The sequence below is a fragment of the Erithacus rubecula genome (assembly GCF_903797595.1).
Source record: "Erithacus rubecula genome assembly, chromosome: 2".
In the NCBI taxonomy this organism is placed as follows: Eukaryota; Metazoa; Chordata; class Aves; order Passeriformes; family Muscicapidae; genus Erithacus; species Erithacus rubecula.
This window is the reverse complement of record NC_136685.1, coordinates 93,703,735-93,730,430: the sequence shown is the minus strand read 5'-3', so window position 1 is coordinate 93,730,430 and position 26,696 is coordinate 93,703,735. Positions and strand designations below refer to the sequence as shown.

At 43.3% G+C, this 26,696-nt stretch overlaps 1 protein-coding gene across 1 annotated transcript in view; it reads right to left on the bottom strand.

Annotated features, from left to right (window-relative positions):
* Nucleotides 1-26,696, bottom strand: part of COQ8A (coenzyme Q8A) — a 40,102-nt gene that overhangs the window by 10,789 nt on the left and 2,617 nt on the right. The window contains exons 2-6 of the mRNA XM_079299023.1: nt 18,860-19,054; nt 16,288-16,698; nt 15,277-15,343; nt 8,179-8,253; nt 2,109-2,231 (exon numbers count right to left, since the gene is read on the bottom strand). Of these exons, the coding sequence (XP_079155149.1) occupies nt 2,109-2,231; nt 8,179-8,253; nt 15,277-15,343; nt 16,288-16,698; nt 18,860-19,036 (853 nt within the window). The 5' untranslated portion in view covers nt 19,037-19,054. The remainder of the gene's footprint in view (nt 1-2,108; nt 2,232-8,178; nt 8,254-15,276; nt 15,344-16,287; nt 16,699-18,859; nt 19,055-26,696) is intronic.

Here is a 26,696-nt window from a genome sequence, read left to right as displayed (position 1 = left end):
CCTTAGCTGGGCTGCTGGACCACCCCCACCCTGCTCATGACATCAAACAGCCAAGGAACCTGCAAGTCCAGGCTGACTGTACAGAAACTCAGCAGCAATGTCAAAAATCAGTCTTGCCATGGAAGCAGCTCTGCCAAAAGCAGGTTTACAACATGCTGATGAATAAGGTTTTACGTCTTTGTGGTCAGCTGGTCAGGCCTTACTGGAACAAAAGACAAAGCAGGAGCCAAGGTAGGGCACTCTCAGCTGGTAGATGCAGCTGCCTTTCCAACATCTCCCAGAACACAGGATGACTGGGGCCTCTGGCATCTTTTCTGTGTGTGACCTTTAGGAATATGGGTGCCTAACAAATCCACTGACTCCCACATCAGGGAAACACAATAGATATCAGGGGTTTTAAGGACACTGTTTTATGACTTGTGCTCAGCTACAGGAAGCCCCTGCCCCTGACAGAAGCAGTGAATTCAAACTCACCAGGCCACAGAAAAACCCATGAAGTGGCAGGACCTGCATGAAACCCTCCTGTCCAAACAGCCACCCCAAGAAACAGACACTCTGCACTGTTGATGGTGTCTGATTTATTTCACCACAGCTGTCCCCCAGCAAGGTCACCATGGGCCTATGTTCCTGCCAGGCACAGCAGAGTTCACACACTTACAGAAGAGCCCAAATGAGGGCTGGACTCTTGCCCTGAGGTTGTGAAGGCCTGTTCCTGACACCAGAGTGAAGTCACTCAGCAAGTGCTTGACACTCCTGCCAGAGCACTGTAACATTAGGAGACAGCAGGCAAGTTATAAAAGCCCAGAGCATTTCTGCTCCTCAGAGCCAGCCTGTCACAGCTCCCCTCTCTGCACTCACATCCAGGCTAGGGCAACTGTGACCAAGCTTGGGCACACAGCAGGCACAACTTGGTGGTGTCCCAAGAATCTGAAATTAATCCCACCTATGATAGATGAGTTCAACTGCAGAGCTGATTTCCAGGCACACATACCAGAGGCACTGGAAAGTGAGGAGCACAGGAGCTCCTCCTGGATCTGCACTGTGAGCCATCAGTGGCACCTGGCAGTCTCTGGAGGGTGAGAAAGCAGCATGTGGGTGGCAGCCTTTGACACAGCAGCTGATGCCTCCCACTAGGCTCTGCCAGTGGCCATCAGCCTGGCACCCAGCTAAACCAACTGATTAGCAAATGAAATGCCAATCAGCACTCTCTGGGACAGTGAGCTGATCTTGTTTTGTTGGCAAGCTTAAAGTATTTAAAACTCTACTAAATCCAGTCTCATCAGATAATACCTACAAAAATTCAAGTAGAAGCACCAGCCAAGCAAAGTGAGTACTTTAAACACTTACTCTGTTTCAGAAATATATTGAAAGCTATTTCCAGGCAAGTCTTACAGTTATGTTTGGCTGGTTCTTTCCTCCCCTATCAGGCTGAACAGGAAGGCAAACTGGAAAGATCCAGGTAAGTTTGAACTGAGCACACCTGACATCTCCCAGGGGTAACCTAACAGTTCAGTGCAGACAGTGATGTCACTCATGCCTTCACCTGTGGTCACTGGCCTCAGAGCTCCATGGGTTAAATAGCAGTTTGAAGTCTTCTCAGGATGGAAACAATTGTTTTATACCTGATAAGATTATCAGCTGTACTGGCTTTTCCAGTAAAGCTTCAGTGCCCACAGAGCATGCAAACCATAAAAAGGTTGCTAAAATGGGAGAGTATTGTGGATATAACCTTGACCACTTTTGGTGAACAAAGAATGTGTTTTCACTCTTCTCCTTTCCAGCAGAACACCTGCAATTACAGTGTAACACAGCTCTGCTTCTTAATAACTGCTAGTAACACAGACACTAAAATTCACAATGTCACCCTATCATCAACCAATTTCAGCTACACACAATAAGGACATTGAGAGAGGTGGTGTATAAGTGTATGCATCTACTTATTTCATGTTGGGATTAGATAGAACTCAAATATTTCCATCACTGCTTCACAGGAGAAAGCCTTTTGTTTAGAGTCTCCATAATCACTTGACACTGCCTGACTGCAGACAGCTGCCCCTGTGTCACACTTGGCAGCACTAAGGACAGCTAAAACCTGTGCAGCCACTTACCTTGAATGCTTAGCATCTGTCCCAGCTTCAGTGCTGCACCCCGGACTTTGCACAAGGTCCTCACAATCCTTTCTGCATTGGCCTCTGACAGGAACGGGCTAGAATCCATCACTGCTTTCTTCCCTGAGGGCAAGGAAAGAGAATGAGCCATTATCTGGGCAAGCCCACTCCACTGGGTTAGCCCACATTCACAGGAGATTAGCTCTTCCCTAGGGAAATCGAACTGGGATACAATGAGTGCCTTCACTGCAGCCCAGGGGCATGGACTGAAGTTGTAAATTTGCCTTGAGACAACTTTGACATCGTTGGCTTGAGGGCCAGCAGCAGCAAGACACAGCCTCCAAAAATGTCTGTGCTGCTCTGCAGACTGTCTGGGATCCTGGGCAGACATTGGTGCTTGAACTCACTGTGCCAGCCAGCACAGCCTGAAACACTGTGCAAAGGTGTCTTGAGTCTCACAACACAGGCTGCAGCACAGCCATAGCCTCAGAACAGTGGGAGTGGGATCCTCCAAAGCCTTGGAAGCACACTGGCACAGACCAACAGGCCTCTTCCCACCTCTGAATGTGAAAGCATCCACAGAACAAGGCCAAAAAGTACACACTCAAACACACACTTTCCTGTCCCCAAGCACGTGTAAAGCCTGATGTTTGACAGGCTCAGAGAGGTCACTCAGCCATGGACACACCAGTGCCACAGTTCCAAGTATGCAACAGGGGGATTGTGTGGCATAAGAAGCACTTCCCCTCCACTTTAGTTTTTTTTTTTATTAAGGGAGAGGGGAAAGACTGATTCTAGTTTGTGGTCCCTTTGGGAGAAGCAACCCAGAGCTACCTTCCAGGCACTGCCAGGGACAGAGAGGGCAGGCAGACACCCATCCACCTCTTCTGCTGAGCCTGCAGATCAGCTCCTGCTGATAGAGAGCCAAGCAGGAGGAAGGGCAGGCCTTGCAGCCAGGCTGCAGAGCTCATAGCTAATATGCTGATCTTGCAACTACATCGTTTTTAGAATACTTAAGAGGAACAGAGGACAGAACAGCTGAAGCCCCCATAAACAATAAGCAGCACCCAAAAATGCTCAGCAGATGAAAATGGCCCCGGAGACCTCAGATGGAGATCTGACAGACACCCTCCAGTCCATGCAAGCAGCTGAATTGCTTACAGACCTTCCCTGCAGAAGTGATTCCACAGAACTCTCCACTGGCAAGCACAGATATGTCAGGCACAGGCCTGCTCTCCTGCCCTTCATTCCCCCTCTTGCTTTCATGTTTTGTGGGGTAGCAGCAAGATAGCACTGCATGTGGGACATCTCTCTCTACAAAACCCTGTCCTAAGTCAAGAATGTACAGGAAAAAGGAATAAAAACACCAGGAGTACACAGGACAGCCATCCTCCTCTTGAGAGCAAAACACAGAAAAGCAGGACAGGTCCAGAATTCACCATTTTCAGCACACTGCAATCCTTGGAGCACATTTTGCTCTGGATAATGGATGTAGGGAGACGTAGAGACTGAACAGGTAGAGCTGCCCAGGGCACAAGGACCTGGCTTTGCACACTTGAAAAGCTGTCTCTCAAGTGTCCTACCAAGAAAACTATGTCTTAGCAATGATGAGGTGAATCCCTGTATGAGATGACACACAGGACCTAGGGAAAGTACTGAATCAAAATCTTCCTTCACTCCACTGCACACAAAACCATGCTCCTTTGAGTCAGCAGCAGAATAAAGGGGTTAGTTAATGATTAAAGCCACATTGAGAAGCCAGTGAACTCTGACAATTTTAACTCTTATCAGAGAAAGAACCAACACAGACAGTCCCAAATCCTCTTCTCCTGGCAGGCTTCTCATTGAAGTCAAGCCTCCAGGGGCAATACCTGATCACCAGGCAGCCCAACAGCACAGGAGCAGCTCTTGCTCATGTACTTCACTACAAGGGTGCATGAACAAGATGGTGACCTGGAAACAGGAGTGAAAAGCAGAACTATGTCAATGGCAAGCAGAGGGAAAACAGACACAGGTTTCCAAGGCTGGAGGGAAAGGGAGTGGGGATAAAACCCACCACAAATTCATGAAAAAATATACCAATTTTCAGTGAGTTAACATTTTACCCAAAGATGGCTGGCACACTTTGATGCCTCATATTATTTCCTCCCCGTATTCAGATTACAAAGCTGGTTTCACCTACTTCACCAGGGAAAGAAAAAGGGCAAATAGAAGTCACATAAAGGCTGTGGCAACATGGATACCTCAGAAATTAAGGCTTCTGCAGCCACAGTGCCTGGGCCTGTGAGTTCTTCCACAGAACAGGCAGCAGCCAGACAGCCTCACTAGTACTTGACCCACTTTTTTTTTTTCCTTTCCAAATTCAGAATCAGCACAAACTTTTCCAAACCTGTGTGCAACTCACTGCTGCATCACTCCTTTTCCACTGTCAAATGGAAAAGTAGTGACTGGACTTTGTTTTAGAACCATCTGCCACAGAAACTTTGGGACATGGGAACACTCAAGAACATGGCCTAAGCACTTGAGACTGACAAATCCAAGGATATTGCAATATTGCCTTTCATAAGAAAATCCCACTGTGTTCAAATCCAGGCTAAGTGCCAGCCTGCCAGGGCTCTGTCCAGCCTGGCATTTGTGCAGTGCCTGAAGAACTGCCCAGGACAGATCATTAATAAGTGACAAAGTTGTCCTTGAACCCAGTCTCTATACTCTAAACAGCAGCTGTTTATTTGGGCACTCTCCTTTTAATTCCTGGGAATTTATTCTACTTTCCCATTCCCACCCTGTGTGGGCCTTACACTGTATTTACATACAAGTGTGTATTTACATACACACTTGAAATACTGAGGCTGCCATCAAGGCCACCAGTTACAGAGGAGATTATCAACTTACTAGGAAAATTCAAACTTGAAATCCAGTCATTCTCTTTTTAACAATATAAGATGAGCCAAACCACTTAAAAATGGCAGCATTAGGGCCTTAAGCACTTCAAAAAAAACAAACCTGCACAAGAATTTAGCAGCACAATGAATTTATATCCAGGACATCAGGCTTGGATGAAAAGGAAGAAATTCACCAATCTTGCACCAGACATACTTGTTCTAGAGCTGAGTCCCTGAAAAAGTCAATTGTTTATGGAAACACAGCAATGGAAAGAAGAAGTACAAGCTGTGCTATCAGGATCATGTGTAGCTCAGGAGTGTCTGGCTAAGGGGTTGGGACAAAAGGACCAGTGCTCCTAACTCCATTTTAAAGGAGTGAAGACACTAGTTTGTACTAACTAGGCAAGAGCAGGGCAACCAAGAGAAAGCTCTTCCTCATTACTCCTGGATGCCAGTGAGAGTGTGAAATTCTTGGGCATGTCTTTGGGCATACACACACATTACACTTGCTAAAGTCTGGAGTGACAAGAAGTTACTATTATTATTGCAGCAGTAGGGAGAGAAATTATATCCTCCAGCAGCTTCCCAGGAACAGGACAATATGTCATTCTCAGAAGAGACAGGTCTCAGCCCAAACTCATGGTGCTGGCAGCCACAAAACTTGGAAACAAATGCCTCAACCTGAAATCAGGAAAGTGGTGCAGAAGTATTTTAAAAGAAATGTAGCAATACTTATGTAATGAGATTTCCCCTAAGAACAGCTCAGGCGAGTACTGTCAGAAAAACAGTAATAAAATGGAATCTTGGAGTCCCATTGGGAGGCTGTTGTGCATTTCTGCAGGAGCAGCACCCATGGAGAGAGCTCTCATTCATGGAGCCTTACCCACCAGTCTAAAATACTATGGAAAACACACATCCAAGGACATTAGCTAGAGGCTATAGCTGAGTCACCTGGAAACCTTCCTGTGTCTTTGGCTGAGAAGCTCCACAAGAGTATAAAGGCTGGAAGTCTTTCACTTTTGCCTCACCCCCACACTTGCTGCTCTTTGCCCATTCTCAGTTCCATTATTGGTATTACTCTCCTTTACAGTACAACCACTGCTCCAAGATCTTATCTAAGCAGACTTGACAGCAAGAGGGAAAGCAACAAGGAAAGACAAACAAACACCTAAAAATAAAAGCCAGGTCATTTCCTAATTCCCTGCCTAGCACTGAAGTTGGCAGTCCTCATTGCCTTATTTTTTAATCAAGGTTTGTTCAAGAAAATCACTCTTCCAAAGCAGGAATCAAGACTGTAGAGCAGGCTCCTGACTGAGAAAAATAGTAGCTTCCCCATTAAGAAGATATAAATTTAGAGGGACAATTGTTATATTGCAAGGAGAAAGTGTCTTCTGCCCTTGAAATAAAAAGTAATCCTTCTCATGCTGTAAGAGAGATATTATGTTGACAAAGTTCATGTTATTCCCTCAAACTTCATAGCTCTGCAAGCTCATGTTTTTATTTGGGGTGTACCCATTTAGAAAAAATCTGGCAAGCAGAGAAATACCAACAGTTGTGCAATTCCGCTTCTGTTAAAAGCAACACAAATCATCAGCTTCCAACAGGTATCAACAACCTGTCAAACATCCCAAGTGCTGAAAGCAAAAAGCCTTCAAGGATCCTCTACAGGATGAGCTGTGTTTGCCTGAGTGCATGTTTTTAAATGGAAGCAAAGAAACCCACGCATCCTCAAACACCTCAGGTCTTGGAGAGAAACAACAACTCTTTGCCAAGGATCATTTTTCTCTGCTGGGCTGCTCTGTATTGCCTTGCTGTTAATATTTGCATCTTTGTATTCCAAATAAAAGCAGACTGCATAATCCACAAGCCCTACCTCCCAATAATGGGAATGTACTTCATATCTTGAAGTGCTGTTTTATGGTTTGGGAATTTCTTGTGGTTGGGATTTTTTGGTTCAGTTGCTTTGGGGTTTTTTTTGGTGTTTTTCTCCTCTGTAAATTTCTTCATTCATTCCTAAAACAGAGGTTCAGTTTCCATCCTTCTTCCACCCCCAAAGATGACCATGGTGAAGACAGAATAGTAGTAGAATACTACTTTGTAGTAGAATACTACCAGCCACAGTAGAACTACAAGGACTGAAGTGTTGTCATTATCTGAAAGTAATGCTTCTGAACCAGGAATAATTTGACTTCATTTTACTTCTAGCTACAAGTACTTCAGCCTTTCATCAGGTCCCTCCAGTCACTGGCAATAATCTAAACACACAACCATACCAGCCAAACCAGTGAGACCAGCTGAAGACCAAACAGCCCACAGCAACTGTAACAGACCTTGACATTTTGCAGTATCCCACCAAAGCTTTTCCTGGATAACAAAGTGAATGGAACCATAAACTTCAGAGTAATCTCATGCTTTCTGGAGAAGAACACTTGAATTTTCTATGCCCTAAACCATTCTCCCACACACCCCTCATAATATTTTACCAAGACATGCTTAGAAGAAAGCCACCCTGATATGATCAGGTACAACTTAGGAACATTTTACCTCCTACTTCAAATATGCTGGAAAGGAAAGAGGGTCAGGTCAATTTGCACAGCAGTCTTTTGCATGTTGTAAGAATCCTTTAGAAGTCAGCAAAAGACATATTGGAAATAGATAATTTCCATGTAGCAGGAGCATCAAGTGCTTTGTCTCTTCTTAAAAGAGAGCAGTCATCCTCCAAGTTCCTCCTAGGAATCCTTAAATTTCAAACAGAATGCAACCACTAACAAAATTTTCAAACATAGAGGCTCATCTAAGGTTTCTGTACTGATAGAAATGCTTGGTTTCACAGAACAGTTTGAAAATAATTGTTAAGACAATCCAAGAATGGGCACAGGGAAAATATTCAATCTCAGGGTTAGCTATGGGAAAGTAGAGCTGTACAACTGTGCTGGCACAACCACATTCTCTGGAATATTCCTCTGACCTCTGTTGTGTAGTTAAGTCTGTGGTATATAGAGATGGGAGAAGAGCCAAGAGATGAAGAATAATATTGAAAATAAAAGAACTACCCATATCTCCTATTATCCTATCTCACTACTCAGCCTTCAAAAGAATACAAATCTGGCAAATGCAGGTAAATTGTGTCTGGGGATAAAATAGAGAGGAGGAAGAAAAGAAGATGGAAGGCCATGGAAAGGGCTTACCACTGCGTTCCTCAGGCCTAAGGCTCTTCTTCGCCACTTCTGCCAGCGCCCCAATGCCAAGACCAACAGCCAGTCCTTGAAAATAAAAAGACTCAAGTCAGAAGGAAAAAACCTTCCAAGTCACATACAGAGGCATTTTTAGTCACTAATTTGAAGCCACACATTCAAATGCACAACAGCTCTATTAGGACATCCTGGTTTTTGCAATGGAGTCATCTTCACTCCACACTGAAGAGTTTTCTCCTTCAGCTCAGCATGCCAGCCAGGAATCACAGGCTAGGCCAGTCTGGACATCTGGCTTTTATAAAGCATGTCACAAGTGTTACTCAGAGCTTGGTGCTCTGGCTAATGTCCTGAAATCATGGAGTTTAAAAAAAGGGGAAAAAAATAAGCCAAAACTCTCACAAACATGGTTCTCAAAGTACAATTCTCAAGAAGGAACAGAATCCCTCTCACTCCCCACCATGCCACAATAGCAGGAAGAAAAACTGTATTTAGGATGAAGTCACTGCCAGTAGAGTGCAAAGTTCTGCAACCCTGCTGTCTAAGCATTAGGTTTAATTGTTCTCATTAGCTGCCTCTTCCTTCTATGTGCTCATTTACTGTGATGAACAGAAACACGTTTTCCCCTGAGGCTCACCTTTACCAGCAGTGTTGTAACCTGCTGTCCCAAGGAGCTGGGCTGGGCAGTAATCCCACACAGCAACAGTAAAACCAAGAGATAAAGCACCACACTCCACATGCTCTATCACCCTGACAAGCAGTGAATTCCAGGGTGCTGTTGGACAGCCACAGGTTAAGCTACGACTACAAAAGCAGCATTATCTGCCTCTGCTAACCAGAGCAAAGGCACTGAAGATTAAATGAGGCACAGATCTAATCGTGCAGCAATTTGTACTACCAAAGGTCTCACTGCCTTCCCAATATCAAAATATTTAATTTTCTGGCTAATAAATGACATGGCCAACCAGAACAGATGGTGCAGCTCCACATCTCCTCAGCAGTGGTGCATCCTGCTGTGCTGTGCTCCCACACTGCTGACAGTACTGGGTGCACCAGCTTTACAAGCACCTCAAGCCCTCTTCCAGGCACTGCTGGAAAACTTCCCAGGCAAAACAACCAGGGGAAAAAAGACAGCACAATGAAGGAAGCAGAGCTGTCCAGCACATGGCATTTTGCACATAAGCAGGAAGAACCACATGCACAAGTTTTGCAGACTCAAGTGAGAAGGCCTAACCACAAACAAGGTGACCCTCTTGCACTGGAGTTTTTCCTCTCTCCCTTCAGGCAACTACAACCCTCCTTCTCCCAGTACAATTTCAAGCTTTGTGTGCTTCACAAACAGATCCACTTTCAATCTTACAGACTACATGCACTGGGGCCAGAGAATCCTGCATAAGCTGAAGCACAGGAGGCATCAGTGACATTACAGGGTGGCTGCGGTTTGGGTTTTTTTGGTTGGTTTGGTAGGGGCTTTTGTGGGATGGTTTTTGTTAAGGTTTTGGGGCTTTTTTAAATTTTTCTATATTTTCTGCAAGTTTTTATATGGAGTTGCACTGAAGGATGTCTGATGTTAAGTAATTTATTTGTGCAGACCCTTCAATTGTGCCAAACCATGCATCACCAATGAGCAAGTGTTTTGCAGCAGAAATCCAGAGATTTTATTAGCTAAACAAAGTGAGAAAAATACCCCTAGGCTTCACAGAAAACAAGCAAATAGGCTTTTCAAAGACAGTATAAACAACACCTACTAAAATGCTGATACATGATCATTTCCAATCAGATCCCTCATGCAAGACAGTAACTTGGAGCAGGGAGTACCAAGTCAGACAGGAAGCCAATAGACATATGTCATCAACAAGATGTGATTTTCTAGACTAAATACCACTCACAAAACATTTCTGTTGGCCTGGATCCCACTTTCACCACCTCCAAAACAATGTTCCCCACCATAAATCAGCTTGGTCATTAACAGAGCTAAGACTGTCAGTAATTGGTTTCTAACCAAAAACATCACATTGTCTCCTAAAGGCTCTATGTACAATGCCTAAAATTAAAAATTTCCAGATTTACTGCCTGGACATAAAATAAAACATATCTGAAGTTTGTAATCTCATCATTAAGACACAAACCCCTTCTAAGGTAAATATAAGATTAGGAACCAGATTCTACTGTCTTCCAGAATAAAGCTGGAGAGGTTGCAGAGCTTGTTTAAAAGCACCTTGGGTTTACATCAGTGTGGGCAAGATCAGACTACAAATGAATGTGTTTTGCACCTTCCCTCTCATGGATGTGCACAGCTGGGCATCTGCACTAATACTGTAGACTAGAAAAAGAGCTTTTTCAATAGGTGCTCTTACAGTTTACTCACTGCTCCATTCTATCCAATTTATGAAAAAAAGAACTCAAATCACCAGTCAATAAGTTTTAAATAAACTAAAATCAGGCAAAACCAAGACCATGGTTAAACAGCTGCTAAGCTTTACAGATCTGAAGTTTAAACAAAGGCTTCAAGCTTCTTCAAACTATAATCACAGTGTCTGCCGCTGCTTAGCAGTCTAGCTTGCAGAAAAGGAGGATGGAAGGGTGGGTGTTTGGGGTTTAGGTGTTTGCCTTCCCAAGTAACCACTACAGATGCTGAGGTCCTGCTTCCCAGCAAGTACCTGGACATCTGCCTGCCAGTAGGGAATCATGAATGAACTCTTCTTGCTGCTTTGCTTGAACACAGAGCTGTCTTTGCTTCCCCTCCTAAACTGTCTTTATCTCCCAAGGTTTCTTCCTTTTGCCCTTTCCTATTCCTTCCTGCAGTGGGAGGAAATGAATAAGCAGCTACATGGGACTTAGCTGCTGCTGTTCACCTGTCACCAGGAACAGGTCACCCTTCCAAAGAGCCTGCAAAAGCACTCTCCTCCTCTGGCCACTAATCTGTTTGCACAGGCCACTCCAGATGTCCTTCACTGTCCTAGTCTGCAAGATGTGTATTTCCTCCAAGACTAATAATTTTGGGACAGTTCTCAGTATTGCTCAACACACATTGTTCAGCACCTTGAAAAAATAATATCCTCAAGTACCTCTATAAAGGCATTTTCCTGCATTTTGCACTTCATGCAGATTATTTCAGCCTTGGAAAATGCCACTTGGTTCTATACCAGCAGAGTGGATCTTAGAATATTTTCCAGGCATCTGCAGCATCTGGTACACTTCAAACCAAGCCTATCCAGAGATGATCTGGAACCACTTTTGTTCAGGACAAAACCTCTTGTTCAGCAAGTGATGCTCAGCAACTGACACAACAAAACAAACAGGAGCTGAATGGGCTGTTATCACTCTGCTCAGCCTGCCAAGCATGGGGGGAACAAGACCCTCCCCTGGAGAGCCTGTGCCCTGGTTTTGGTCACCACAATCACCACACTGCACTCACTGAAAGCTCCTCAGCTGAACAGGGCAGTGAAAAATATAATGAAAGGCTCATGGGTCAAGATAAGGACAGGGAGATCACTCAGCAATCACCATCACAGGCAAAAGAGACTTGACGTGGGGAAATTAGTTCAATTTATTACCAGTCAAATCAGAGTAAGATGAGAAATCAATAGTAAATCATAAGACACTCCTCCTACTCCTCCCTTCTCCTCGAGTTTAACTTGACTCCTGAATTCTCTACCTCCTTCCCCTCCCCAGTAACACAGGGGGAAGGGGATGGTGGTTATTACAGTCAGACCACATGCTGTTCCTGCTGCTCCTTCCTCCTCAGGGAGAGGACTCCTCACACTCTTCCCCTGCTCCAGCACAGGGTTGCTCCCACAAGAATGTCTCCCACATGAATGAGAGACAGGAATGTCTCTCACAAATGTCTCCCACATGAGTCCTTTCCATGGTGCAGTTCTTTACAGACTGCCTGAGCACAGGCCCTTTCCACAGGGTGCAATCCTTCAGGAACAGGCTGCTCCAGCATGGCCCCAGTGCAGGGTCACAAGTCCTGCCAACCAAGCTGCTCCAGTGGGGCTTCACAGAGCTTCCTTCTAGCACCCATCTCTTGCATGTGGGCTCCTCCATGGGCTGCAGGTGGAACTCTGCTCCACTGTGGTCCTCCATGGGCTGCAGGGGCACAGCTGCCTCAGCCTTGTCTTCACCACAGGCTGCCAACCTCAGCTCCAACATCTGGAGCATCTTCTCCATCTCCTCCTTCCCTGACCTTGGTGTCTGCAGGGCTGTTTCTCTCCTCTCTCCAGCTGCAATTGTGCAGTTTTTTCCCCTTCTTAACTCTCATCCCAGAGGTGCTGCCACTGTTGCTGATGGCTTTGGCTTGGATCCACCCTGGAGTCAGACACAGGGGAAGCTTCTGGCAGCTTCTGACAGAATCCACCCTGCAGCCAAACCCTTGACAAGCAAACCCAGTACACTCACTTGCCACTCACATGACAACCTGAATCCTGCAGCTGGCAGGCCTGTATATACCTTACTACATACCCCAGACTAGGTTTTAGGGGGTTTTTTTGTTTTCAAAATTGTTAAAATCACATTAACTCTAGACTTCACCACAAGCTTCCTGAATTTTCTTTATTGCAAAAGAATCTTATTATATCATTAAAATAATAAACTTGGAAACCAGTAATATGATTAAGGGAGACAGGCACAGCTTAGAAAAGTCAAATAAGGCAAGGAAGGGAGAATGGAAATTAAAAAAAGCTCAAGAACTGAATAGGTGGAAAATTCCTGCACAAAAATTTTACTTGTGACAGAGCAGCCTCCAGCCCTTAATTATTTTCAATTCTTTTCAATTATTTATTTAATTATTTTTAAGGCAATAAGAGCCAGGCAGTAGAGCAGGAAATAATCATCCCCCCCCCTCCACTTCTGCCATTTCTTGTTTGATTCTAATTATTTGAATGTCCTAGGAAGCAGGACACAGCTGGCTCTCTAATATCCCATAGGTTAACAGTGACATTTCCTGCAATATTTCTTCATCCATCTCCATCCAACCTGGCCTTGAACACTTCCAGAGATGGGACATCCCAAACCTCTCTGGGCAGACTGTGCCAGTGCCTAACCACCCTCTGAATAAAGGATTGCTTCCTAACAACTAATCTAAGCCTGCCCTCTGCCAGTTTAAAGCCATTATTCCTCATCCTGTCACCACAGGTCCTTGTAAAAAGCCCCAAAATTTTACCAAGGGGTACCTTAAACTGAAATAAACTATGTATAGGCCACATCTATTGTTTGCTAAGCCACTGTACTGACATTACTCTCTCTTTCCTGTTGCAAATTAAAATTCAGAGGGAAAGATAAGCAATGAATGTTAACACTATTGCAGAGACCAGAGAATCTGAACAATTTTTGCAGAAGAATTTTCCCCCAGAAGCCCTCTAAAAGCAAGCAGTCTGCCTTGCCAGCCATTTAAATCATATAAAGCAGACAACTGAAGGAGAGTAGCAAGACCAAAAAAGAAATGACACAAAGATGTCTGGTGATGCTGCTTGTAAACAATCTCTCTTTCCTACTCTCTCTTAGTGGTTTTGGTCTGATGGAGCTATTTGTTTTGTTTTTTACCTTGAGGTTAGGAGAAGACAGGTTATACTTCCCCTAGAAGCATGAGTTAGCCTTCCCTCACACAACAGCCTTGGGTGCCAAAAGCTGGAATATAAAGCAACAGCACTGGAACCCAGAGTTCACAGAAAATTTGGTCATCTGCCACTTCACATCCACCAGCAACAGATGAACTCAGAAGATGGCAGATAAAAGTGCTGTGATACTTCTCATAACATTAAAGGCTAGATGAGAATGGAGACCTGTGTGCTACTAGAGCTTAAGAACACAGTCAAGTGAGTTTAAAAGTAATGTCTTGTTACTCCAAAAAGCAGATCATGAACCCTCCTTTCCCTTAAGGAATTCTAAGCATGCTGTAAAGCCAGAGTTCCTGCAGCAGACTAGAGGTTTAGAGAGATCTGACAAGCATGAAAAACTTATCACAAAACTCATTTGCTGTTTATTCCTTCACTGCATAGGATCAGCCCCTGCCCCAGCTCCTTCTAGTGTGTGTATGAGTCTGACAAAAGAACACACAGAGAAAGAATAACTGTTCTTTTGTAAAATAGTTGATTTTAATTACATTTGACAGGTTATTTTTCTTTCTTCTGGGATCTGTAACACAAGGATGTCTACTTTGTATGTGTGCTTCTCTATCAAATTTTGTGGAAGAGAATCACAAGAGCCACAAGAGAGACTGTTCACAACCTAGATAGGACACTATCATCTCAAAACAGTAGTCACAAAAAAAAAAAAACAAACAAACCAACCACAGCCTATTACCTAAGTAGTACTAACTGTGTTCTCTCTCCACCTGTAATACTGTGATTCCTTTTTCCTTAGGAACATATTAAATTATTTGATTTTGGATACACAATATTAAATATGTATCACCTGCTAATATTACTTGGGCTATTTAGCTGCTTTTTGATACAGTAAGACTCATTCTGCATGTAAAATCCACTTGGGTTTCAGCCAGCTTGGTCATACAAGCTCAGAATTTACATCTTTCCTATGAGAAAATAGTCTACAATCAATGGCTAAGTAAATCAAACCCTCACTCTTATCATCTCCTCAAACTCAAAAACAAAAACAAGAAGGATATGTTTTACATTTAAACACTGTTCAGAGAAGTAGCAAGGATAAGACTGGGAAAAGATCACTTAAAATAATAGCTGCTCCAGCTGTCTTTGCTTGACAGTAACAGCACACTGTAAGAACTGGGAGAGTTTCCTCCAAATTCAATCACATGTGCAGGACTAGGGTATTTGCCAGGCTGGGGAACAACCTGCACCTCATTCTCCCACTAAAACAGCACAGCCCACATGGTATGTGTCACCATGAAGACACACTGCTCTATTATGCACCCCCAAATCACCTGCCCCAAACTCTTGAGGGCAATGAAAAAGCCCAGAATGAGCTCTGAGCTAAGCAAGCTGTCTGTGGGAAAGCACTTTGCTATGAGCAAGCTGAGGTGGCAGATGGAAGCAGCCCATGGTGCAGAGCAGGAGCCCTGTCCCAGGGCCATTAACCTGCACGTGCAGGGCCATGGCAAAGGTGGGAGTGCAAACTCACCTCCGAAGTTGGCGAGTCGGCCAATCCTGGTGACAGGAACCTTCCTCTCCCGGGCCCGCTCACTGAGCTGCAGTGGAGACAGGGGAAAAACAAAACAAGACATCCACAAATTAACTGAGCACATGGTCAGACACCTGCAGTCAGAGCACAGGCTAGAGCACCTGAACAACTCCAGAGCTGCAGAAAGCTTTCCGTGAACACGAGCCTTGTATCTATTGGGAGATTGCCACAGGAATACAGAGCAGAACAGACACTGAGCAGAGGAGAGGGCAGGAGGGTGGGAAAGATAGAAGAGCTAATAACCATGTTTGGAAACCCCATTTTCAATTTCAACTCAGCAGCCCTTGTATTTTGAACTTGGAGAAGCTGCACTGTGCTAACCCAAACTCCCTTCCACACATGGAATTAGAACTCATGGAGGGTCATCAGATTCACACGGCTGTAGGCAATTCCTCCCCACACAACAGCAGGAGCAGCCCAGTATACAGTTTCATCAAATATCCTGAGTGAGCCCACAGTGGCATCTGATACTGGATGTGGGGAAGGAGCACAAGGTCAGAGCAGGTGATAAATATCTGCACTTGTGGGTTCTGCACTCTCACACAGGTGCATGAAGCACTAAAGTGATAATTGTGAGCTATGCTACTCTCCAATCTAGTTATGCTCAGGGCAGCACTGTCTCCACCTCTACAACTGCAAGATGCCATCCAGGAAGCCACAGTCTCCACTGTGAGGATCTTAGGTCCACTTCTAAACCTATGTACACTTTTTAAACATCCTCTCACATCAGATTATCTGACATAGAGGGAGCAAGTGTGAAAAGAGACTGAAAAGCTTTTGACAGAACAAATATCACAGGGTTAATGAGCACTGACATTTCCCTTCCCCATTTTGCCTCCACAAAAGGAAATAGTGGAAGAGGAAGAAATGAGAGAAACATAGGAGAAGGTGAGTAAGGTCAATCTAGTACAGACACCACAGTACTGAGAATCCTTAATTAAAACAACATACCATCTGTTTGTAGGGTTTCTGCCCTGAACCTGTTTTAGCCTGTCTGGCTTTATCAATATCTTCAGCAGTTAATCCACCAACAGAGGAATGGTCTTGGTGAAAAGCTCTATTTTGTCCAAAGGCAGTAGCAAAAGGATTTCCAGAGTCCCTAATGCCTCCAAATAATCTTGCATCCATTTTGGGAGGGAAAGGCTTCTGACCCATGCCAGAATCTCCAGTCTCATCAACATTTCTGAAAGGTCCATTTGTTGTGTAGGAGTAAGCAGGGCCTTCAGTGCTGTGTTCCTGAGGCTTGCCAGGGGCAGTGGAGAAGTCCATTGGAGCACCTGATGGCTCTTGGGCTGAGAAGTCATAGTCTTTCCCAAAATCCTCACCAAGGTCAGTAAAGTTCTCCTGCTGTTTGCCTAGTTCCTGCAAAAAATAATTGAAACATTTTAAGAAATGATCTTGAACCTTGCTCCCTACCTACCCATGGTCCTCAGAGACAAGCATGCAGCTAGATGACATATCTCCACACCAAGGAATCATAGAGACTCTGGCACTGCAGACATTCACAGTAAGAGACAAGAAAGAAAGGGACACCAAGGATCCTGGAATCTCTGGTAATCTTTTAACTCTAGTGATGGGACAAATTCTTTTACAGTTTCTCAAAGATCCATAACTGAAGACACCCTGTTTTTGCATACACTGCCAGAAAGGGTCACTAAATATGGAGCTCACTAGAAGCAATACACTGCTCAGAAACAGGGGAGATGCAATATCACATAAGAATAACATTGTTTTCCCTCCTCCCATCCTGTTTTCAGTCACACAACATGAGCACTTCTAAGCCCAAAGCCACCTGAAGCAATACCAGACACTTTCTTACAGGCAGAGTAAGCTCAGCCTTTCACAGCCATGACACTACCAACTGCAAAACACATTCCATTATTCAACCACCAAACTATGTGTTGTCATCCCAAAATAAATAAAATTCTGTGCCTGGAGCAAGGATAACAGCATTGGGCACAGCAACACTCCAGGCAAGCTTCTCCTGACACTTTTTTCTGTCCTAACCTTGCAAAAGCTGCCCTACAAAGTCCAGATATTCCTTAACACTTTTCAGTCAAAAAGAAATACATAAATAAAAATCAGCAGCAGAGCATTATTTCCTGTTCACTTATTCCTTGACATATTCTAGTTGCCTATCTCAGCAGTGGCAATACCATAAAATGAATGATGACTATTACAGGCAATCAACAGGATTTTAAATCCTGCTGCGGTCAGGCAAGCAGGCAGCATATTTCAGGCTCTTTCCTAAACACTAATTAAATTTCCCTTCCTTGGAGAAGAAAACAGAACATGCTCTTTCCTGTTATTCAGCAGGTCTCATGCTATTCTGAACCTCAACATCACAGTGGGGGAGGAGAGGAGAAATGTTTACACATGGGGACTGAGGCCCACAATACTTACCAAGCAAGAAAGTTACCTTACTTCCATACTTAAATTTTTAGAAACATGCCAGAAGCTAAAACCCCATCACCTAATGTAAAAGATTCTTCTCTCTTCCAAAAAGAAAATTCTGTATGTTTAGATTTCTTACTGAGCCCTGCTTTGGCAGCAGTTTCTATTCCACCCCATTTACAGAAAGCAGGGCAAGTGTTCTGCAGTTGTGCTCATTGGGCTTCTCTTGTGCAGAGAAACATTCACAGAAACAGAACATCTCCCTTCTCTTGGGTGCAAAAGGAGGACAATGACAAGACAAAGCACTATCCCCATAAACAGACAAGTCAGTCCTACTGCAAGCTTAAACAGAACCAGGAAAACACAGGCCCAGATTCTAGGACTGAAGCTATAGATTGACATGATAGTCTAAGCTCATTGCATAAAAATCATCAAAATCTCATTCATTAGTTTCTGCTTCAAAAGTGATCATCTGAGCTAAAAACTCTTTCTAAAGGATTGTGTGAGAGAAATAACACAGATAAAGCCCTTACTTTCAAAAGATGTCAGCACAGAAAATGTCAAGTTCTTATAAATCTATGCCCATCTCTGATGAGAGAAGCTGCTGTCTGGCTTTCCTTATGTTCCTCATTTGAAAGCCAGTTCTGAAAATCCAGCTGGGCTGTAAGTGGTGAACATGGAAACACCTGACCCTGAGCCACACTGAAAAATATCATGTGCAGCAATTCTGCCAAGAAAGGAAGCAGCACTGAAATAAATCCAATGCACTCTAAAAGAGCTCCATCATCTAATGCACTCTAGAAAAAAGGTAAATCAATGCTCGAAGTTTAAAGGAGACTAAATAACAAACCTGCTGACCAGTCTTAGCAAGAGCTTGATCTTTGAGATGAATAGAGCACTTTTCTTATTCAGCACGTCTTAAACACTAAAATTTCCCTCCCCTTCCTGTCCACACACCACAGATTCCAAAGAATTCCCAGAGCATTGCAACATTATTATTATCAATCCCGCATTTCAGAACTAGTCTCTCATTCAAGATGTGAGTTACCAGACATAAAACAAAACCAAAAAAGTACCTGGAAAAAAAGCAGAACATCAGACTAGACTGTGCACAAAGAGCTCTGCTCACCTGCACCTTCCCCAAGGCAGAAGAGAGCTGTTCCTCAGCAGTGGCCTGCAGAGCCCTTGCAATGGTGACTGCATCTCCCCCGAGGAGCACCTGCCGAAGCTGTCCTGCTTGGGTTTCCAGGATGGCTTTACTGAGCTTGGTCAAGCCCCTCATGACCATGATGGCATCCCCTGCCATGACTGATGTCTTTCTGTGCTGAAAGATATAAAGGGAGAGGGAGCAGGGAGACAAGATGTCAAGAACAGTTCACAACAGGTTTCACATCCCCTAAGAGCTGGCAGCATGTCCCAGCAAATCTCTTCCTACTTTGGCAAGCAGCCACCATGGGAAGTTGTCTGCAGATAGCCCAGACAGCAGCCAGGCCAGCCTGAGTGCCTTGTTAGCAGATCCAACCAGGAAGAGAACTCTCCCTGTTCTCCTGAGTTAGGATGACTTCCCAGGACTCCATACAAATATCCAAGTTACCATGGACCAGGCAAGCAAAGACAGGTAAATGTCAGTAAACACTGCAAAGACTGTCTTGATTCCTTCCAGATGTTAGAAGTGGATAAAAAACATTAACATTTGACCTTTAATTATTACAGGGCCTTGGAACATGTTCTCAGGTCCTGATAGGACCTGATGAAGTTCACTGTCACATTCCATTCCTGCCCTGGAGTTGTGCCTGCTCATTTCACATAGCTGAATTTCTTTACTCCCACACCAATGATTAAGCTTTGTCCATCCTCCAAAGGTAGCCTGCTCCACAGTCTGTTCCATCCTCAACTTGCAGCTCAATCTGCTACTTTTAATTGATAATTTAAGCATGATCACAACACCTACCTATCCCAGCATTTGCAAAGTGCTACACTACAGTAAATTTTTGACTCAGACCCCTTCCTTTTCAAAAGGTTCCATCTCAGATTTGTAACAGCCTGTGCCATTTCAGTGTCTTCAAATACAAACTGGGCACTGCAGGATGCAGGACAGAGTGTGTCTGGTAAGAGATAATTTCCATCAAATCTTTTGGCTCAGCCTAGAACCAAGCTCAGGACACTGGCTCTCCTACATCACTGTGCTTCACATAAAAGAAATCCAGTGGCTGGGGTACAAAACCATTTTGCAGGGGATATTTTCACCTGCATGTTTCACTCATCTGCTACCCCTTTAATGCATAGACAGGGTCACAGTTCCAGGAAAGTTGCACGAGAGTTCCATGAGAGCCAGGAGAGTTCCATGGCTCAGTTGCACATATTCTCATCTTTACTGACACAGAAGACAGAGGCACATAGTTGGAACAAGATGCTGACTAAGGTCCAACCTTGCCCATATAGCATTCTCTATAATGAACTGGAAAGAAAAAAAAAAAAAAAGTCTTGACTGCAATAGGTGCAGAGCCCTAGTCTTAAGTTATTTCCTAGGTAGGTACATAGGTATCAAACAACATGCACATACACTCAATTATAAATGTCACTACACTGATGTGGTACAAGTAGTCCTGAGTTAACAGCACACAAGGCATTACACCCAGCTGCACACCACAAGCAATTGGATCCAGTTATCTTCTCAGGAAACACAAGCCCTGGTCTGCTAGTCATGTACAAGAAGAATGGACTGCTAAAGCTACATTTGTGTCTAAGTACACAGTTTTGCTGCAATCACACATGAAATGCACGGATTACTGCAGCTGAACTTCAGTGAGACATCATTATGCAAACACAGGATAAAGCCAGTCACTGGGATATTTGTTCAACCACTGTTTTATCAGTGATCAAAACCAGGAACAAGCACTGCAGCAGGAAGTGTTACACTTACATGTGTAAGTTAAAAGGACAGTCAAGTGCTTACAATGAATCTGGGCATAACAGGCTAGCTGTAAAATAAAAATCAAGCACACCTAGGTCATTATTCTGTGGTTTTCATTACAAGACCTATCCATATTCTCCAGACCTCTAAGAAGTGTTACTCCCGCATATCTGCATTTAACCTCTTTGATTTGTTTTAACCTTGTGCAATGCACTTTTAAACTCAAAAGTTGCCTGTCAGGTAAGGAAATCTACTCTGTCAACAGGAAGTGTTTTTCTACCCCTACATCTTCACACTGGAAATTTCCACATGGATCTCACTCAAAGCATTTATTTGCAAGCTGTCCCTGCAATTCAGAGCCAGGCAAAGAAACCAGCCAAAAACCCAGTACTGTCCCAGCTGAAATAAGACCATTCAAAGGTTGCCACTACTAAGAAATAAGTACTTTTGTGATTACAATTATTAGCAGCAAGGAAAGCTTGAGTGCAAAAAAGTTCATTTCCTCCATCCCAAGAAGGGCAACAAAAGGTAAGCCAATATACATTTGGACAATACACAGACACACACAAAAAAATCGATTTTTAATATGTACTCTTACTAATCTAACAGTAGTAAAACTATACACTCCTTTCACCCAAAACCAGCAAAAGACCTTGTATGAAATGACAATTATGATATGCTAAATATGCATTTTAAAATAAATAAATCTCCAAACAAAGTTTCAGGGAAGCTAATGCAACCACAAGTAGAAAACATACATTGCACAACACTCATTCAACCCTCCACTGCTAAATATATCAACAAGCAAAGAGGATCTATTGCCCTGCACAGATTTGGTTGCAAGACATTGCACTGGGTAAATTTTTACCAATCTCTGACTTTCATGTTATTAGCCTCATTTCCTCTGCACAGAAGCTATAACCATCTTGGTACCAGCTAAGTGGTTTGTTAGCTCAAAAGTATCAGCAACATGCTCCTATGCAGTGCTGCCAAAGGACAGGCTATTCTAAATAAAGTACATGCTAGATAATCAAGAAGGCAAAAGACTACATGCCAAAAAAATAACCAAGCATTAAGAAAATTACCTCTTCTTCAATGAAAGAGCAACAAGCACAAGCAAGGACAAGACACAAAAAAACTGAGAGGGGAAGCACACATTCTAAAAAGGCTGGTACTGTACCCGGCAACTACACTTGTTTTAATACCCAACATGGAGAGCAGGCAAAGCATTTTTCCCCCTAAGCAAAGTTCTTTTCCTACTCCACTAAATCAATAAATACAGCTCTATCAGAAGGAGATTTAGGGAGTGGTTCCAAATGGAATGAGTCCAAGTGTACAAAGTCTGTATCACACTTGACTTGCTCCCTGAGGATTCTTCATCTAGCAAAGTGGGGCACTGTCAGCAACAGAGCATGGACAAGTCAGTGGTGTCCACACGGGCTGCCAGAGAGCCTCTAGCCTGGACTGAAGAGGGCTGGCAAGTGCTGGTCATGAGCCCTTTTCCAAAAATAGGCAGGGTCACAGATTTGGCTTAGTAAGCTTCTCACAGCTGAATGACCCCCTGGAAAGCCCCCACACCTTCCAGCACGAGGAAGCTGGAGCCAAGTGATCCTCGGGCAGCATGCAAGGTCCCCACCGTGGGCAGAGGGGCTTCCACAGGTTAGAGCCACCTGACTCAGAGCCCTGCAACAGCAAAACTAAACCAATGCCTCCTGTGTGCAACAACCCTCAGCCTCACAACCCATCATTCCCTAGAGTGACTGGATGCAAACTGTTTCCTCCCCTTTTCAACATTCCAGATTACTGGACTGAAGGTTTAAGCAAGTGGAGCGAGACACTCAGCTTATCAGAGGCCAGTAACAGAAACCAAGAACCTCACTACAAGCAACAGAAGAAATCATGTACTTGTCCTGCTTTAAAAATGCATTCTTCCATTCATTCCCTTTCTTTTCCATGTGCTAACATGTGCTCCTACACACAGATCTGCTTCAGACTCCATGAACTTTCTTCCAGATACTTGTACAATGAGCTCTTACTCAGATATATATACACACATACATATATATAGGATAGACCAAGTTTAAACACAAGATTTCTAATCAGACAAATAGCAGAAACATATCTGAAAGCTTTCTGTGCATGGCAACACAGCCTATTTCAGTTTATGGGAACTACTTCTACTATCAACAATTTGCAAAACATCCAAACACTGCTGAATAATTTAAAAAACAAAATAACATAACATGAAATAACTGACCAAAGAAAAAAACATTGAAAAATCCCCCAAATAAAACCAGAGCAGTTTTATAGCAGCCCATATACCCCCTCTGCAGTTTTAGCTACCTTCTTTATCTTCAACTTTTAGTCTAAATAAATGAAAATAAAATAATACTAGCTTGGACAGGTAGTAAGGCAGATAATTAGGCATCACATATGAGGAAGAGAAAACAGCCTCTACATCTTCCCTGTCTCCATTATCCTTTATTACAATCACTGTTATCTTAGTTGTATCAAAACAAGGACTAAAACCCAGGCTTCAGTGCTATAACCACCCACACCATCAGAGCAAGTGTGGCAAGAGTCTACTGAAATAAAAATAATAAACACCACAAACAAGATGCAAAAGGCCAGATACTCAGTACATTGAACCAACAGTAGACTAAGTTCAATATAACTATTATTCATTAAACTGCTCTGTAACTATTCTTTTACAGATTTTTTCCATTTCTTTTTATGTTTGTTGCCATACCAACACTTTCATGTGATCCTTTAATTCATGGCCTTTTTCACTTCCATCACACACCTCCCCACCAGTTCCTTTGATACCAGATTTCCAGGTCTCTGCCTAGATGTTTTTCATTAGCTGGATTCCTTGGGTTGCAGCTGACCCAAATTTTAACCATGCAGGGCACAAAACCAGCATTTTAAAAGGAAGAAGTTTCCATCATTCCTTAAATCAAACTGAAAATCCACCTTGCTTATCCTTCATTCTTCCCTTCCCTGTAACTCCTATACACTGCAGCTCCAAAAGACATGTCTTTAAAGATGTGACCTATAACAGAAGTCAGGACCCCTATATTTGATCCTGCCCCATGGCTTGCACTCAAGCCCCCCTTAAGCAGAATTCAAGTCTCTGAAAGCTGCTTTACAGCCACCCCTCCACAAAGCAGTTTGCCAATGCCATGTAAAATAAACATCTCTGAAGGGCAAGAGGAACTGGTTTGCTCCCTAATCACTACAACAGCAGTACACACACTGATAAAAATGGGCTGCTTGGCAGACAAATGCCTCTCTCCACCAAAATTCAGAAGGCTTAGCACTCATTTTTGGCAAATGACAGCTAGTTCAAAACCCAATTTTCCCCATAAATGGCTTGATACAAGAGTGAAAAGAATGCTTGGACACTTGAAAAGTAAGCATAGCCTGCTTTATTTTAGGCACAGATACATCCATGCAAAGTGAATGCTCTGGACCAACAGTCCTGTTTACTTCTCTCTGGACAATTAACATAGTATCCTTCTACCCCCAGGTGGAAATAATCTACACAGATCTAGAAATAATTTGACCACGATTAAGATTTACCACAATTAAGAGAGTGCACGCCTCACTACAGGTCACTTTTGATATGACTTGACACAGTGCACTAATAAATCCTGTCCCAGGCACTGCTGTTTGCTGTTACACTGATCCAAATCAGTTGCTTTCATTTTAAGGTCACTGCTCATTCACTTTTCCCCAAAAATGTGATCTCTGCCTGCTTCTGAGAATTAAGTCTTTGCAGTTGGGAATAACTCTACCTAGCAGCATTTATAAAAAGGTTATACTAAAGCTTTTCACTCCAACTCAAACACTGAGCTTCAAACAAAATCTGAACACTACAAACACCTTCCCCAAGTCTGCAGAGCAGCTCAATTCTCTCAGTCACTTCAGCACTTAGAGCAGAAGAGATCACCAAAGCTCAGCTCCCTCTGATGCACAGTTCTGCACTGGAATCAACAGAGCTCCCCACTGGTCTTGTATTCTGAATTAGAATATATAGTATAAATGAAGGATGTTATCAACTTGCAGCTTTTTTTTTTTTTTTTTTCATGCACTGTTATGCTACAATTGTTTTTATTGGAAGTTTTGTCTTTCCAAAAGCACACCAAGTCCAATTTAGGAACTGGAAACCAATAGTCCTATGCCTCATCAACAAGTGCAGATTCCTCTAGACTCAAACACACTACTACTTCAAGCAACAGTATTGAGAAAAATAGCAGTTCTTCCTCTTGCATTTAAACATACACCCCTCTGCACTTATAATTGATCCTGCAGGCATTTGTGTCTGTATAGAACTCATGGCTTCCAACCTTGCCTTGGAAGCTGGGGTTGGGCTCCAATTTAGCAATTTACAACACATCTGAATCTATTCACAGTCCCCTGACATAACTGTGCCCTGGTTGTGGGAGCTTTTTTCTGGTTTTGCCAAAACCTCCCTGCAAGAAGCAGAAAATTAGGATACAAGAAGAGGACTATGGGCAAAAAAAGACTACTTCAAGAAGACAAACTGATCTCTGTGCTGCAGGAGAACATGGTCTATCAGAACCTACAGCTCCTACATGGAAGCTCTGGCACAGACAAGTTATTTCTCTTGGCTCCTGCTCCCCACACGTAGGTACTTCTGACACTAGGGTAAAAGAGAGCAATGAGCTCTATATTTCTCTTACAGCTAAGCCTAACCTGCAAGCTCTCACACCTGATACAGAATCTGAAATTTACAATTGTTTATGCTCTCTATGTATAGACTTTATGAAATCACATTCTGCATAATACAAATACTCCACCTTTCCAAACTAGAAAAGCTTTTTGCAGCTCATTTGGCTGCCTTTAAAAATCCCCAAACTCCCAGAGTGAATTCTGACCGGCTATGCTCCACAAAGCTTTGCTGTGCAATGTAAAATTGCATCAGGCTTACTGATTTCAGAAGGGTTCTCTAAAGGAAACACTCAATCCACTTGCAGTTTACTGCCCAGTCATTCGCCCTCCCATCTCTTCCCTAATCCCAACTACTGTGTTGGTGAGCACTTTGACCATATCAAATCATGATGAGGATTTAATCCTTCCAAATGGCACAATCCAGACAGCAGTGAGAGTCCAGAGCAATGTCCCAGGCCCTTTTGTAGTTCACTTGTTCAGCATGCAACTGGTTAAAAAGGAGGCATGAATAGCAAGGAAAGGGGTGAACATATAGACCTAATCTACACCAAAAACCAGGACAAACTACAGAGGCAAAACAAACACAGTAGGAGAACATTGTAAATTATCTCCTGCACATCACAAAACAGCCCTAGAACCATACAGACCACAGATCATCTTTCCTGTTGTCTCCACATACAGAATCTACAGTCATTAAGTAGAAGACAAAGTCTTATGCAGCTTCCAGGAAAAAAACACCTGTTTTTAAACTGTGGATATGCATGCAGATTTGTTCAAGCAGACATATAAACTTGAAAAATTTCTAAAAGCCAGCTCCACAGATTGACAGCTAAGTTTGTCAGAGCAAGGAATGTCATTTTCTATGCTGCCAGCAGCACACAGAACATTTCACAGACTGGATAGCTGGGAATTCAATGTGCTTTATTTAGCTCTACACCTCTACTGACTGACAAAACACAAAAGCCATTAAAATATCATTAAAATAAAGTGCAGAAACACAACTGTGCAAAGAAAGGACAAAACTCGTGTGTCCTGTTATTTCTTGGGTCTTTGTCACCAGCTCAGATTGACTTTAATTTTGCCATCTACTAGGATTTTTTAAATTTAATTTAATTTTAATTTTGCCATCTACTAGGGAAGGAGAGGTAAGAGGAACAAAACAAGCGGCATCTAAAAGTCTGAGATAAAAAATTGAATGTGAAGATAAGAATGTGCCTATAAAATGAGCTTTCACTCCTGGGTGAGAAAGCAGGCAGTGATTGAACCCACGCCCTCAAACTTCACTGCCAGCTTGCATTTTAGCTCCACTCATTTTCTTCTTCAGGTCCTGAAGGAAAGCAGGCATTTGTGGCACAAG